Here is a 16,963-nt window from a genome sequence, read left to right as displayed (position 1 = left end):
GGACGGTGGGCGGTGGTACTGCAAAGGCTTCTGGTCCAAGTTGAAAAAGGCACGGACGCCAAAAACGGTCAAATGAGAACAATAAGCAATCGTGATTGCTCAAAAAAAAAAAAAAAAATAATAATAGTTAACCCCGCGCTTGAGCGATTGGCGCCAAAATTGAACCATTAACGCCTATTTAAATGTAGGTTCACATTTATTCCGAATTTCATTCAGAACGTAGCATTATTTCTTGAGACACGGCACTCGCTGTGAAAAAGAAAGGACGTTCGATTGCGCACCCTGTTTTCAACTATTGACACCAAAATAGAGTCGATTGTTATACCCTCTAAGGGCTACTTGTCGATACATTTTTGTTTGATTCTGTTCACTATTTCTTGAGATATAACAGTCACATGTGACGACACAAAACGTTCTATAGCTCAGCACCCGTTTGACCTATTGACACCAAAATTGAATCAGCACCTGTACCTGTTAGGGGCAACATATGGATCAAATTTTATATGATTCCACCACTTACTTTCTGGGGAACAGCAGGCACGCACAGCTCAAGAAACGTTCCATTGCTCCACCCCCTTAGAGGAATTCCAGTCAAAAACCAATGGGCACACGTTCACATAAGGTCACATATGTGTGCCAAATTTCGTTCGATTTCATGCAGTAGTTTTTGCTATAGAGCGGCCACAAAAAAGCGGTCATATACATACGGACAGAGAGAGAGAGAGACTGACAGACATTTTCCAAAAATGTTCGAAATGGACTCAGCAGCACTTCGATTCCGTCGAAATTCGAAAATTTGCACGAATCCAATACTTTCTTCTATATATTAGATATAGAAGAAAGTAAAAATGGATCGCGCAATGCAACTAATGTTAAACAGTGAGAAACAGATTGATTAAAAACATATTTTAAGTTAAAACACCTTGAGTAGTCATACAAACTACACAATGATCTCTTTTAGACGAGTTTGTGGATAAATGCAATGTTAATAGAGTTCTCACCAGGAACACGAATAATGTTTGAATCAAAACAGTCTAAATAGACACCAATTGAAACAGCATATTGAGGTATTTTCCTTGCGCAAAAATAGTCCCTTCCCCATCCTTCCTCGTTTTTGAAATTATAAGGTCTTAAAATCTGCCGAAATTTAAGGAAAAACCACAAAATTTAAGATTTCGGTTAGAAGTTGAAGGTGCACACTGCGACTTCTTCGTCTGCAATGGCCATCCATCTGCAGAGCTCCTAAACGGTATCTTACTCACCGACACTCGCTCAATTTGGCAACTTTCCTTGAAATTTCAGCAAGCTTTAGGACCTCATTGTTTCGAGAACAGGGACACGAGAGCAATTAATTTACGCGTCCAGAAACATGTTTTACTATGTTCTTTCGAATGCTACTTATTTAATTTTTGCTATTACACTTTCATATGGTTTCCTGTTAAGAGTCTTAAAAAGGAAATTTAAAGGAAATAATTTTTTTTAAGAAGATAAATTGCTTCACTTTTTGTAAATCTTAGAAATGCAGAGACACAAATATGTTTTGAAACTTGAAACACTAATATTCTTTTTTCATATTGTGACCAGGGTTGCCAGATTTAAGAGCAGTAAATACGGGACGGGCTTCTAGGAGTGAAAAAGGGGGGGGGGGATATTTTTGAGATTGAGTGCAATTACTGGTTATGGTGTATCTTTAAGGAGTGATAAACACCGATGTTTTTATAGCTTTCCGAAGATTTCTCTCAGTTTGTTTATCGGTGAGCACAATTTTGGAGGAACTATATCTCAGAGAATAAAGCAAGCAATAGAACGATGTTCAGTTACAGATCGACGTTGATAGGAGCAGGTGCTATAAATAGCTTGATCACGAAAAGAAGGCGGATGACCTTGAAGCAAAAATCTCATTTGTATCATTTGTTATAGGTTGTTTGTTATTATTTTGGAATAGATAGGATTAGCGAGACCATGCCTCTTACTATTCGGTGCTTTCTGGCAGATTCTACCTATTACAAATAATGTTTCGCTTCAAGGTCATTCGCCTTCTTTTCGTGGTCAAGCTTTAATAGTTTTTTACTTACGTTTGCTATAAGAGAAACAGTGCAGTCGAAAATTTTTCTTGCTAAATGTGACTACTTTATTAAAAATAGTAATGGAAGGAATCGTGGAGCAAAAATTATTTTTTAATGCCACACCAACCAATGTGGAAATCTGAATGAGTAAGCCTAATGGTCTACCGCCAAAATGGAAACGTACGAACCAAATAAAAACGATAACAATTTTTGCATTAAATTATTTTCTTTTAGCCCTTTTTTTCACGTGTTTTTTTTCCCCTTAAAATAATTTCTCATTTTGTAAAATACTGTTACTAGCCAGAATATGGGACTTCAGCCACCCCTTGTGGATGTTCCCCGGGACGCGGGACAATTTTTCAAAATACCGGACTGTCCCTTGAAACAGGGGTGATTGTGGTCCGGTATTTTACCAAATTTCCGGTATTTTCGGACGTATTTCCGGTATTTTCATGTTTGAAAGTACCGGAATTATGTTCTTTTTACTTCCTTTTACAAAAAAGGAAGTATTGTATTCGCGAAAAAATTTTCACTCAAAAATCGCCCTTAATTTCCATTTTGCTCACCCCCAAATGAATGTTGAGTTTTTTTTTTCGATTCGACCACATGCGGAAAAGTGCCTAAGAATGTATAGACACGCGAAATATCCATTTTGACCATCACCGAGGTAATTACAACGACTTTTCTCGTGACGTCTCTATGTATGTGCGTATGTGTGTATGTGCGTATGTGCGTATGTGCGTATGTGCGTATGTATCTCGCATAACTCAAAAATGGTATGTCCTAGAAAGTTGAAATTTGGTACATAGACTCGTAGTGGGGTCTAGTTGTGCACCTCCCCTTTTGGTTGCTTTCGGATGTTCCTAAGGGGGTCTTTTGCACCTTTTTGGGGGGAAATCATTGTTAATTTCGATGTAAACTCAAGTGGCGTTATAATTTGTCGGACACTTGGCGATATATCGCCAGTCTTTTGGTCGCCAAGTTTTGTCGCCAACTTGGCGACAAATTTGGCGGAGTTTTTTTTTTTTGGTTTCAATTTGGCCATTGTTGGTGATATTTAGAGAATAAATATTGAATCACATTAAAATAGCGAATAATGGGGAAATGACATTAAATTGGAGTAAAAGGAAGTCATGTGATGCACACATCAGCTCGTTTCGTTATGCTTTTATCTCCCTACCTCAGCAATTTATTTTAAATTAGATAATACTCATCAAATATACCTGCAAGAGCCTTAAGATGGACAATTATCCCTTAAGATGGACAAATGTCAGGATAATTTGTATAACACCAGCTCAAAAGTAACTTTGTAATCCATTAAAAATTTAATTAAATGTGCACGCAATATTTTGACTCAGAACTATTTAAAACTATGGCAAAGGTGCACTTAGGTAATAGGGGCCAAAGATTACCCCCCCCCCTACCCCCGTTCTCGCTTTGAAACTTTCAGGTATTTTTTGATGAACTCACAATCACCCCTGCTTGAAATCCGGGACGTCTGGCAACCCTGATTGTGACATATGCCTTTTGTCGTCACTTTCCATTTTTTAATATTTGCTCCATCATGTTTCACAGGTTCATCGAACCACGAACTGCGACCGGACGTTCCAACGAGCCGAGTTCGAAATACGAAGTCCCGACTTCCCCTTGCCTTATCCCGCAGGTGTCGACTGCCGCTATCTGGTCAGGCGCCCCTCTCGGAATGTCTGCTGGGTCAAGCTGACTTTCCTTAGGTTCGATCTGGCTGCCAGCGAACACTGCCTCCATGATTATCTCAGCATCAACGGAAGACGTATTTGCGGAACGTTGCCGGATCACGAAATTCGTAAGTCGTTTTACTGGCTGTTGTTTGCTGTACGAATAAAACTTAACATTTCCAGCTCATCATTTCAGATTTTAACATAGTGATAATTTTTTTGACTGCTAACACCTTTTTCTTCAAATAAATATTTGCATTTCATATTCCATGATTGTGCTTGGCAACTTAGTTTTTACATTAACATATAATAATGTTGCTTTTTAAGGTAGTACATATCGCACTCCGGCAAGAAAAGTGACTACTCAAAAAAAAAAAAAAAAAAAACTTGATGTAAATCAAGAGTTTACGCAATTGTAGTTTAACGCGATTTTGTCTCAAATATTACAAAAGGAGCGAACTACTTATGGTGTAATGTTTTCCAGTTAGTTTTTTTTTGTCTAAAGTAATAATGCTTACTTAAAATTCAAAAATTTTTCTTCAAAATTATGAAATTTAATTACGAGTCACTAATGATTATCTCCTTTTTATGCCATTATGTCAGGAGTGCCCTCCCCATAAGAGCAAGGGCGCATCCCCTCCCCAAAATCACTAAGACCTTCCAAAAGCAAGAGCCCCCCACCTAAAAAAGAGGAATATCCCCCTGAACCTCCCTAAAAAGTTCAATGGCGCAGTCTGCGCCACGACCCCCGCCCCTATGTGGGCACCCCTGATCATGCACCAGTTAAGTAAACTAACTTTGCGCGAATTTTGTGGTAAGAAAGAGCATCAAATTTCAATTTTACTTCAATAGTTAGTACGTTTTCCCGAAGTGTGGAGTTCGGTCACTTTTTTTGCTATGGTGCTATATGCTAAAAGAAAAGACCAAAATTAGAGAGCATCATCATTCAAAAGTAATTCACCTGAAATATTTGATCCTTTACCAATGTCTTTACTTTGCAAATGTTGATTTTCACTGGAGAATGTCGACATTAACGAAGTTTCGGTCTTTTATTGTAACATGTATCCACTTTTGCACATGAATTAAGTGATAAATGTATCAATCCAAAATAGTTTTTTACAAAAAAAAAAAAAAAAAAACTCCTGAAGACAATGGACTTCACTACTTTCTACCCTCTATTAATACATTCGGTTCTTATTTAAAGATGTCCGCCATGTTGCTTTTCCCAAAAAACGTTATGTTTCTCTTCTCAAAGTCAAATTTCCCCTTTACTGCGGTGTACGGAACTTAGAACAGGAATTAGTAAATGGAGTTAGCAAGTCCAATAATTGGCTTAGCAAAAGCTGACTCAAATACTCCCATAAGTCACGTGATTCAACAACGACGAATGGTTGGCACGTTTTGCAAGAAACAAGCGAAAGAAACCTGATTTCTTCCAATGCTTTGCTTTAAAATCCATCACGTGACGTGGGGTCTTGGTTTCACGAGTGAAAATCCTCTCTCCCTCCATTTTATCTGTTCTTAATGGTACGGAGTGGCAAATTTGAAGAAACATCTCTTTCTATGGGATAAATTTCTGCCAGTTAAAGCGAAGCATTAGCGCAGCCATACCTTCGGGAGAGTTTTTTTTTTAAATCAAAAATACCTTCTGAAGGCGGTTTTTGATAGAAAATACCTACTGGAGGGTTTTTTTTGGATCAAAAGTGTCTTCTGGAGGTTTTTTTTAATGAAAAAAGCCCTTTTGAAGAGGATTTTTCGATCAAAAATACCTTTTGAAGGTTTTTTTTTTGATCAAAACAGCCCTTTCATATGCATAAACTACTGCATTAGAATTTGTATTTATGTTAAAACTAATGTCTCTGGGGGATGTTTTCACCCCCAACTCCCCCTTCGCTGCGCCACTGAAATGAAGTACACTGGTTATCATAAATTAAGGGAAAAATCACAAAAATAGTGATAACTCTTAAAAATAAGTCAAACCGTGTAAAATTTGAATATGTTGCCGAGTAAGAATTGCTCAATAAAACTGCAGTATGAAAGTCAGTGGCGCTGAAATCGGAGTGCGTCTTCTGTGAGAGCATAAAAAGTCCATAATTGACAGAAAGTCCATAAACTTCGCTGTGATACTGCCATAAGAAATCCGAGATAGCCATTTTGTAACAATGCTTCCAGGCATCATTTGCCTTTAGAATTACAATGGAGAGCGATTGGTAAACTAGAATCAAGGCAAAGTCAAACAGAAGTAGCCAGATGGCTAAATGTGCGTCCTTTTGTGCTTCACAGACTTTGGAGCCAATTTCAAACGACAGATTTGGCATCCAGGAGGTTCAGCCAAAGACGGCCAATGACTACAGCGAGCGCTGATGACTTATTTTTGAGGTTATGTGCACGTAGGAATAGAGCCGCTACTCCGACTCATCTCAGATCCTTCTGTGCTGCAGCCACAGAAATGTCAACTGTACGTAGAAAGCTTCACAAAGGTGGTCTGTATGCGAGGCGACCAACCATTTGTGTGAAGCTCACGCCTCGTCATAGAAAGGACGGTTTACAGTGCTCACGACTTACTGTTACTTACAGTAGTGACGACATCATCTCCACTGAACGCCTGATCAATGGAGGGCTTTTCCCTTTACGGATGAGTCTAGATTTAGTCTAGGAAGCGATGGTAGGATTGATTTGGAGGTAACCTATAACCCGTTATCATCCGTCAAAGAGATGGATACGAAAGAGGCAGTGTCTGTGTTTGTGGTGACATCTCTTTAAATGGACGCACAGACCTCCATGTCTTTCCAAGGGGAATCGTGAATGTTCAGGTTTATGGAGATGACATCCTTGATGCTTAAGTGCGCCGATATGCCGTGGCAATAGGCGATGCTTTTCTGTCACAGGACGATATCGCAAGACCACACAGAGCTCACATCGTTCATGATTATCTTTAACAACCTACAATTTTTCGCATAGAGTGGCCAGCTCGATCCCTGGACTTGAATCCCATCGAGCACGTTCGGGATGCTTTAGGGAGACGTCTATCTGCTCTCAACCCGCCTCCTCAGACCCTTGCTGCTCTTGATACTGCTTTGCAAGAGCATTAGGTCCCACTTCCTGTGGAACTGACAGACCTCATGGTTGATAGCATCACACATCGCTGTATGTGCTGTATTGCTTCTAGAGATTAACACAGTCCATATTTGAGGTACTTTTTCTATAGCAAACTGACACTTTCGATTTGTTCATTTTAGGGATGTGTTACTTTCTATACTGCCATAATTGTCTGATAATTTCTTTTTATGTTATTTTATATCTTATTATGTGTTGCATATTGTGGGTAAGTTTCATAGAATTCTACACGTAACTTTTTGAGTAATCGTCATTTTTGTGATTTTTCCTTAATTTATGATAACCAGTGTATATTCAATTACGATGTTGTTGGTTTCGACTGACATTTTTATTTTCTTTGAAGGAGCCTACCTCTTTGATTCCGAAGAAATATCCCTGTACTTCCGGTCAAACAGTGCTCATTCCCACCGAGGCTTCCTCATACGCGGAGAGCAGCTGAAGTGCAAACCTCACGTCGAGAAGACGCCGCCGCCACCACCGCCTCCAGTAGTGTATCGAAGTAAGTCCGGAGAACAAACTTTTTTTAAAAATCCACTCAAATAAATCAACAAATAAACAATACTGCAACATACAGGGTGTTTCAAAAATAATGGAGGGGATTAATAAGGCAACATTTTGGAAATATTGTACCTACAGGATCTCTGTTGGAGTTTGAATGAAAGATCGAGTTGGAAAGTTTCAATTGGCTGTCTCTAGATGTTTCCACGTACTATCACAAGTGCCCCACTTGTTATTTATCATTTAATTTGGCAAAATGGCGATCAAGGGAGAGGTGATTTAGCAATTCATGATTTCCGCTGCCCCCTCCCTTCAATTCACCAGACCTAACAGCGTGTGCTTTTTTCATGTGGTGATATGTATGTACAGGATACTATGTCTTTTCCCTTCTTATCTGCAAATCTAAGAGAACTGAAAAATGAGATCACTGCAGCAATTGCTTCTGTGTTTGCGTACAAGCAACGTGTATGGAAGGAATTTGAGTCGAGGTGGGACATCGCTCAGGCTTCAGGAAGAGGGCTCAAAAAACATCATGAGAAGGATTTCAAGTTTTAAAACTTTTATTTTAGCACCATTTAACTCTAAGAAATATATGTGTTTGAAACGTCGCCAATCTTTTTGAATCGCACTGTACATGCATTGAAACAAAGTTACTTGCATTGAAAATGAAAGAATATTTTTACTAGAGCTTTTGCTTTGTTTTGGCGCAAGCGGTTTTTTTTTTTATTTCCTTCATCCCTATCTAATACTCAGAGGAAAGTACAAGGTTTCTGAAATTTTTCAAATTCCGACGGGTTTACATGTTTTGAGAAGTGCTGAATCCGTTTTGAGCATTTTTGGAAAATTTATCTACCTGTCTGTGTGTGTGTGACAGATGTTTTGAGGTCACTCGTGCTCGAGAACTTCTGCATGAATCGAACGAAATCGAGCAGAAGTGAATTGGTTCTTGTTTGATCTTGGCGATTGAACTGAATCCAGATTTTGAAAAGTAACTTTTCAGGAACTAATCAGAATTCAAACTATTTGTCTGTTTTTAGCCAGCAACTGCGGAAAAAATCTTCAAAATGATGCTTTTCTTATGAAATTTTATGAAGTACAATAGACCCTTGTTTTACGCGGGGTTACGTTCCACGGAAATGCCGCGTAAATTGAGACCTAATACTAGTGTTAAAATAGGGGTTTGGTTCCGTAAATATCAAAATACTTCATTCTAGTGAATGAATTGTATAATAAGTTTAAAGTGTACTTATATCGACTTTTATGCACAACATGCATAAAGAAAACATAAATTGATTTCGTGTTCTGTTTATACAGAGGAGCGGGCTATGACAGTCTTTTGGCAGTCATTAAGGATTTTTCTCTGTAATTCTTTGCAGAGCATTAAAGCATCCATGATCACTTGTGTCATTTCCATGATAGAATCTACCTTTACTAACAAATCGGAAAGATCATTTCTATTGACTAGGAATGGGTCGAAATTTTCAGTGTGAGCGTTTTTTGTTGTGTGTTACCGATGTCGGTATCCTCGTTGGTTTTGGCCTCCTTTGTCACACCTCCTCGTTGGTTTTGGCCTACTTTGTCACTCCTAAAAGCTCTTCTTCCAGTGAGTTCTGAACTGTGTGAGTTTAATAACTTTACTTCTGGAAAGAGCTCTGGAACCAATCGCATAAAATGTCTCCAGTGGCCCAAGCTCGATTATTAGCATGCCAAAATGCAGTTTATTACGTGCAATCTGCAATATTTAGGAGTTGGGATTTTGAAAGAGGGGAAAATGTTATCTGTTTGCATTACCGCATCCGCATACAACCGAAACTCATCCTCGTAAAATAAAAACAAAAGTGTCAAATCTTAAACCGCGTATAATCGAAACCTCTTAAAACAAACCAGCGTAAAACGAGGGTCTATTGTATTAGGAAAGTTATGACGCATTCACAAAAGGCACCATTTGCGAAATAATAAATATGATCTTATAACTATTTCATTTTTCAGACGTCAGCTGCGACAGGACGTTCCACAGAGATATTTTTGTGATCCAGAGCCCTAATTTCCCCGAGGTCTATCCTCCCAACGCGGAGTGTCGATTTGAAATCAAAAAGGCAAACCGTTACATCTGCGGCCTGCAGTTGAGCACGCTGGCCTTCGATCTGGAAAACGACGCCGTTTGCAGGAAGGATTATTTGCAAGTGGGGAGTGAGAAGCTATGCGGACCCATTCCCACGAGAACTGTCAGTAAGTACGATAAAACAGTGGAACCTCAAAAATCTGAATCCCAGAAATCCGAACATCTTGTAAAGAGAAAGCCTAAGACTCGATTTGAAAATTGAAAAATCAAATTCAAAAGTTAAGTTACTTACTTTTGGCTTCTTATGACAAACTTTTGAATTCACTGTGTTGTACCTTGGGCACTGCTAATTTCTAAGAATCTATGTTTAGCAGCCATGTTTTTTGTAATCTCTAATGGTAACCTTTACCACTAAATGGTGCCATCGTAACAATCAGAATCAAAAGCGTTAAATTGATGATTTTGTGAAAAGAAAAAAAAGTTCCCCGCCTCAAAGTAAATAGCTTCTTCATTTTTATTTCACTTCATTTATTTTCATTCAACTTTGAAGGAGCTGTTAGGGGACTTGCCTCATCTAAAATTGGTCTTCTTATTTCAGGAGATTGGATTTCTTTCTGTAATTTATTGTGCGTCCTTTTGTTCTTGTTTTCGTCTGATATTTATTCCGTTTTACATGATTTAAAGTTGCTCAAAATTATTCTTCTGTTTTCCCTTTTGGCTTGTTGCTCAAAATTTTGAAACTTCGTTTATGTGTTTATTTCGGTTAAACTCTTCAAAATTCTACAAGTTTTGTGTCTTTTACTCTCAATGAAATTTCCCCCTTTTTTTGGATTTTGTCTATTTATCGACAATTTTGTTTGGCACAGCATAGCCAACTAAGGCTCGTGCGCCAATAAATTTAATACAACCAACCAACCAATCAAATTAATAATCCGAACCGTCCGGATAATCCGAACAACTTGCAAGAAATATTTGAAGTTAGTTTTTTTAATGACACATTTTTATAGCACACGTTTCAGTGCAATAAGAGGGCTCCGCCTCCGCTGGTGTCGCTTGCCGCGCGTCCTCGCTGATTCTACCTACTGCAAAATGAAGTGTATTTGCTTCCGCTTCTAGTTCATCCGCCATTTCTCCATGGTACAACTATAACAATAGTAACAAACATTTGTGTCAAGTCTCGTACGAGTGAACTGAATGTTTGTACGCTTTCTTTAGGACTCATTTCCTTCACCGACGAGACGATGATCATCAAGTTTCGTTCGGACGGCAAAACTCAACGCCCCGGATTTTCTATTTTAGTCCAACAAACGGAAGACTGCCCCGAAATCAGGAGGTCTTGTAAGTTATTTTTTGTATTTATTTTTTTGCAAAAAAAAAACATGTGTGTGATAGTTTTAAAGAAGGACAAACTTGAAGAGGATTAAGTTCGTAAAAGTAAGCGATTTTTTGTTGTTTTTATCCTTCTTTATCTAAATTTGATTAAGATATCAAATTTTTAGCAAAAATGGTGCATTTGGAAAACAAAACATCTCATGTGCTCGACAACAGCTTAATCACGTTTGTTGTTTTTAAATTTTATTTATGAGTTAGAAAACTAGATTCAAAATAAAAGCAAGAAAAAAAATGTGAGTCGTAAAGACACACGATAGAAGTGAAACTTTTACATTTTCTAATTTTCACATTCTGAATTGTCACTTCACCCAAAGTTTTCTCTCGCGCCAAGCTCTTATTTTTTCTGCGTCTGATTTAGGTAGATTCACAACAAAATTGTACATTTTAATGAAGAAAATAAATTATAAACAACGAGAAAACTAAAACTCCAAATCCACTTTTTCAATTGTTGCCAAAAACAGTGAAAAATAATAGTTATACGGTTGATTTTGTTACTAAAAGCTAACAAACTAATTTCAAGGCTGAATTTAAGCAATGTGGATTACGCTTTTAAACTGATGGTTTAACTTGAATCAGAGAAATGTTCGAAAACTTGTATTATTTGAAAAGTTTAAAGCATCCAAAACTCCACAAATATATGCTTGCTTAAAATCAGCCTTGAAATTAATTTGTTAAATCTATTAACATAACTAACCCCATAAATTGTATTATTTTTCATTGTTTTTGGCAACAATAAAAATACAACTGCGTCACTTCCGTCACTCAAAACGGTTACAGATCAGAATTTTAAACTCGACTTTAAATCCCGGTTATCACAAATTTGCCATTTCAACTGCGCTTACGCGCAGACTTAGCTGATTTCCAAAATCTTGCTAAAATTAATTACAAACATTTTAAATTTGAAATATGAGATGGCAACAGATAAAAATTAGAAATCACAAAGCTTTCTCTGATTTAGTTTATAGGCCTGTTAAAGATTGAGTTTTGCGTCTTAATTATTAATGGATTCGGAGTCTAATTTTTTTGTCAAAGGCCTTTTTCAGGGCCAAATTTTTAACCTCAGAAGAGCGTACTAGAATTGCAGCATCACTTCTAATAAAAAGCCAAACCCTCAACCGAAATAAAAATGTATAATACTCAGCTGTTCACGCCTAACGTAAAATATCCGCAAAAGACGGATATCTGTACTCATATTCCAATCATTTTTGAAGCACACAATGTGTTTTACGTTTACGTTAAGTAAATATTTTCAAACCAATAAATATTGAAATATCATTTTTCCCTTTACATTATAAAGATTATCAGTTATTCATATCCGTAGTTTCATATAATATATCTCGAAATCTCTGAAAATTTTCTAATCGCATTCATTAATTTGTTGGGACTCTAGCTCTTTCTAAATATAAACAAGCAACACGAAATCTTAAAACAGAAGGCCCAAAAAGCCAAGTCCGTGCGCAAGCGCAGTTGAAATGGCAAATTTGTGATAACCGGGATTTAACGTCTAGTGAATTTTAAAGCCCGCTAAAAAGTTTCATTTCAAAATAAAGTTGGTTACTGTAGCGTTGCTAAAAGATCTTAAAACACAGCTGAAAAATATTTTGAGAAACTTAGCAACAAAATATTTAGACAGTGACAGCTTTCTCACTTCATTTAATGCATCGCAATACGAATCCTTATAAAGAAGATAGTTTTTAGAAAAAAAAATGTTCAAATCAGCAAATAAATGTTAAATTTCTTTTATTCGGTTGATAAACCACATTGACGAGAAACATCCCTGAAAATGTAAAGTTTTTAATTTTCATTTCGAGGGCATTGTTTTCGCATGAACGTACCTTTTGAGTTCTCTTTTTCGTTAAAATGTCCTCATTACTAAGAAAATTATGTTCATCAATTTATTGAGACTTATTTGATACCGAGCGAAGTAAAACAAGGGAAAATATTGCGAGTTTTCCCGCTTAAATTAAAACTGCTGCTAAACACTCACACTTGTTCTCATGTAACTAAGACAAGTTGTTTCCCCGTATTGATAGTCCACTGGCAGGGAAGCAACTTTTACAGCTTCCCTTTTTAGCCTACTTTCACAGTAAAAGTCAGAAAAAGAAGAAAAAAGCATGAAAGAAGGCTTAATGCATCTTAAAAATATCGTGAAAAACAAAAAAAAGTCAAAAATAAATAAAATAATTAAATAAATATTGAAAAATTAAAAATTGGAAAGTAGGGTATTGAGATGGGGAAAAATGTCTGTCGGTCTGTCTGTCGGTCTGTCTGTCTGTCGGTCTGTCGGTCTGTCTGTCTGTCGGTCTGTCTGTCTGTCTGTCGGTCTGTCTGTCTGTCCCCCCCTAATAACTTTTGAATGAATAGTCCGATTCGAACAAACTTTTTTTTGTTCGAAAGATCTCGGCGAGGACACCTCATTCCCATATTTCACTTTTTGATTTGAACTATTTTTTGTTCAATTTTGAACAGTTCAAAAAAACTTAACATTAGCGCCTACGGGGAAATTCAAAGCAATTCCGAACTGTGAGGCGAATTTGCTTCAAACAAACTTTGTAGGAAAAAGATTTTGATAAAAAAACTTGTATATAAGATATCTTTTTGATTTGAACAATTTTCCGTTCAATTTTGAACAGTTCAAATCCCTTAACATTAGCGCCTACGGGGAAACTGAAAGTCAATGTAGATTCCGTACTTGAAGGCGGATTTACTTCAAACAAACTTTGTTGGAAATAGCTCTTGACGACCTACTCCCGACTCCGACTCCGAGAATTTAGGGGGACCTGACACCGACTCTGACTCCTGTTCCCGACAATTAATCGGACTCCGACTCCCCGACTTCGACTCTGACTTCGTAGCTTTGGCAAACATTTATACACGGTGGACAAATGACTGACTCCGATTCTTGGATATTCGACTCCGACTCTTTTATCCCAAAATGAGATTGACTCCGACTCCGCTGCTGTGGTTTTAACTGTGAAATAATTATTGTTGATATGATTTGTTTTTATTTTCACGCTAAAGTTTTAATTTAGGTATTTAGTTTTCGGTGAATAAACTCGAAAAATATGCGCAGACGATTTTTTTTTTTTTTTTTGACAATGAAAATTATTTCTTTAAGTTGACATTTTATTGTTTTTTTTATTTTGGTAAGTGCATTAATTCGTTTAAAAAATTATTTTCGGCAACAGGGGAAAAAGAAACGATTTTTTTTTATATGATGTATTTATTTTAATGAACTTATTATTATTTTTTCGTTTTGAAAGCTGTTAAAAAAATTTTTTAATGGAAAGAAGTGTATTAGCTGCTTTGTTTAAAAGGTGCTGCTATTTTATTTGTTCGTTTTTTTGAAGAAAAGTAAGGAATATTTTATTCCTAGAAATCAGCTTAAAATATTAAAAAAAATATGTTTGAAAAAATTTGCGATTTTAGCTATTTTTGAGAATATTGATCAGGTACTAGAAAGTAGTATGGGTATACGGGAAAGTAGGCTCGTCTAGTTCTAGACGGAACTTCTTGTTATTGACAGTAGACTTACGCGAGGGAGATGCGTTCCAAAAGACCCCTCGCATAAATCGAAATTTCGCGTGGTGAAGAAGGGTATGTACACGAGTTTTTCATGAGCCTGTCCAATAGGGTGGAACGAAAAAAAAAGTTTTTGATTTTCAATTTGCCGTAGTGCGGAAAAGTTGCCTTTTTATGCAAACAAGATGTAAAAAAAATATGAAAAATATTGAAGCACGTCTTGAGGTGCCGCAAAGTGCATAAAGTTTTGCAAAATTGCAATTTTTGCTACATTTTAAATTTTTTAAAAAAAATTTCAAATTTATCATTATGCTTTAAATGCTGTCGAAAAGCAGTTTTTATGCTCAACAGGTCACATAATAGATTTTTTTTGTTGTTCGGATTATGTCTTGAGGTGCCGCAAGAGCAAAGTAAGTTTCGCAAAAACGCACTTTTTGCCGAATGCACTGGCATCTGGGAGCTTGAGTCATTGCAGCAGCGGATGTTTAATGGGGCGGGCTGGTCAGCAGTGATTTGTGTGAGTGGGGTCAAGCTCAGATCAGGTGTCAATTTCTTTGTCGAGTTGAGTTAGTGACCAGTGAGTTGCGTAAAATTTCGTTAGTTGGTAAAATACTTCATTGTTGTGATTTGCAATGGCTCAGTCTAAACAAGTGCAGACGAGACAAATGTCAGAATGTCCTATTTTTGGAATATTTAGCGATTTCAATGAAGTTTTACTACCTACTTACGAAGATGTAATGAAATGCTACTGTTTTATTACACACGGCTTAAAAAGTGCGGCGGTAAAAGATCTTTCTGTAAGTGAAATATCTATGACTTTTTAGTTTCCAGAATAGATTACATTTGGTTAAGAGCTTCTTTGAGACAACAGGAATTGAAGCCTAATGGATTCTTAGATGGTAAAACAAAAGAATCAAACGAATTTAAAGACAAACTAAGTCAACAGCTGGAAACCTGTTCTAAACTTCCTGTGGTTACTTCCTTATCCATTGAAAATAACCTTCTTTTTGAGAACATACAAGACATAAGTACCGATCACAAATATGTATTGGATATGTGTTTCACTATATCAAGTGGGACTTTCTCACTAGATTTATCTTCAAGGAACCTGGGAAAACTTCCCCACTCCAGATGATTTACATTTGCAAACCGTATATTTCGATTATACGTGGCAACTAAAAATCCGACTTAAAATCTCAAGACTCTGACTCAGTACATTGTTAAAGTGTAGTAAAGTATAGTTTCCTTTATATGGGCGTGGCATTTCGCTAAAATTGTTTAAAACAAATAAAAATACTGAAATATATTAATAGTAATCATTATTCATTCATACATTTTCAAGAAAGGATCCATTTCTTGTACGGATCAAGTGGGCAATGCGTATGCTCCTGTGTGGTTTAACATCAAGTTAAAACCTTCTCGTACTTACGGCTCTAAATATTTATTTGAACGTATCTTACATTCACGGTATCTCTCTCATGATTTTAAGAACATTATAGACCATGTTACATAAAGAAATGGGTATTTTGATGCAACAGAAAATCTCCATTTGGCTATGTTATGCAAAGAGCGTAGAAATGTAAGAGAACTTGGATTACGACGTGTGTTGAATGCAAGAACACAAAGTAGAGGCGGGGTTAAGACGTTTAAAGTTCAACAAATAATTTTTGCTGCCAAAGATTTCATCGATTTGATCTAATGGGGTGAAAATGAAATAACCGAACCCCCCTTGGTAAAACATTTGTCTAGTGAATCCCTCAAAGTGAAACTTGTAACCCGTAAGCGGCTCTTAAAAAGTATGGTTCAGTCGCAGGAGATGAAAAATTGACTCAAGAGTTATTTGGAAGAAAGAGTTATTTGGTACAGAAAAAAAAAAACCACTTTAATGTGTCAAAGAAGTAGACACAAACATCATACAGTTTTAACCATTTATTTACAATCATTAAGAATACTTTGAATGGTAAAAATGGAATTGTTAATGTCTTTTATTGTATACTAGTGATACCCGCACGGCTTTGCCCGTTGTAGAAAAATTAAAAGGTCATTTGGTTTGCTTGTATATTTACAAATAATGTAAGATGAATTTCTCGCCATTGGCTTGTCCATTGTACGGTCCCACGTTATAACAACTTGGTAATTACTCGCCCTTCTTATAATTTTGCTCGGGTATATGTGATTAAAATTGGAATAGAAAAAGAACAAAATCGAATTTTCAAAAAATCACTTCGAGGTGCACACCCCCATGCTACAAACTAACTTTGTGCCAAATTTCATGAAAATCGGTCAAACGGTCTAGGCGCTATGCGCGTCACAGAGATCCAGACAGAGATCTAGATCTCCAGACAGACTTTCAGCTTTTTTATTAGTAAAGATTATGATTTTTTTAAAACTGTAATTTTTAATTAGTATTTTTTTCCTAATGTAATGCTTAAAAATGTATTCACTGCTATATTTTGTGCCATTATATACAGTAGAAAAGCATAAAAAGGAATTTCATTGTTAAATGGAAATTTCGGTAATTATCAAACTTTAAGCTCGTTGCAGCACCTAAAGATGTTGTAGTAAAGCAATGAAATTTCTTCTGCTCCTTTTTAAACTTAAATGACAAC

At 36.6% G+C, this 16,963-nt stretch overlaps 1 protein-coding gene across 1 annotated transcript in view; it reads left to right on the top strand.

Annotated features, from left to right (window-relative positions):
* Nucleotides 1-16,963, top strand: part of LOC129223287 (cubilin-like) — a 149,585-nt gene that overhangs the window by 107,015 nt on the left and 25,607 nt on the right. Inside the window, exons 17-20 of the mRNA XM_054857853.1 lie at nucleotides 3,642-3,891; nucleotides 7,224-7,371; nucleotides 9,375-9,607; nucleotides 10,656-10,778. Coding sequence (XP_054713828.1) covers nucleotides 3,642-3,891; nucleotides 7,224-7,371; nucleotides 9,375-9,607; nucleotides 10,656-10,778 — 754 coding nt within the window. The remainder of the gene's footprint in view (nucleotides 1-3,641; nucleotides 3,892-7,223; nucleotides 7,372-9,374; nucleotides 9,608-10,655; nucleotides 10,779-16,963) is intronic.

Source organism: Uloborus diversus, chromosome 5 (genome assembly GCF_026930045.1).
Source record: "Uloborus diversus isolate 005 chromosome 5, Udiv.v.3.1, whole genome shotgun sequence".
NCBI lineage: Eukaryota > Metazoa > Arthropoda > Arachnida > Araneae > Uloboridae > Uloborus > Uloborus diversus.
This window is presented reverse-complemented; position numbering and strand designations above follow the sequence as displayed.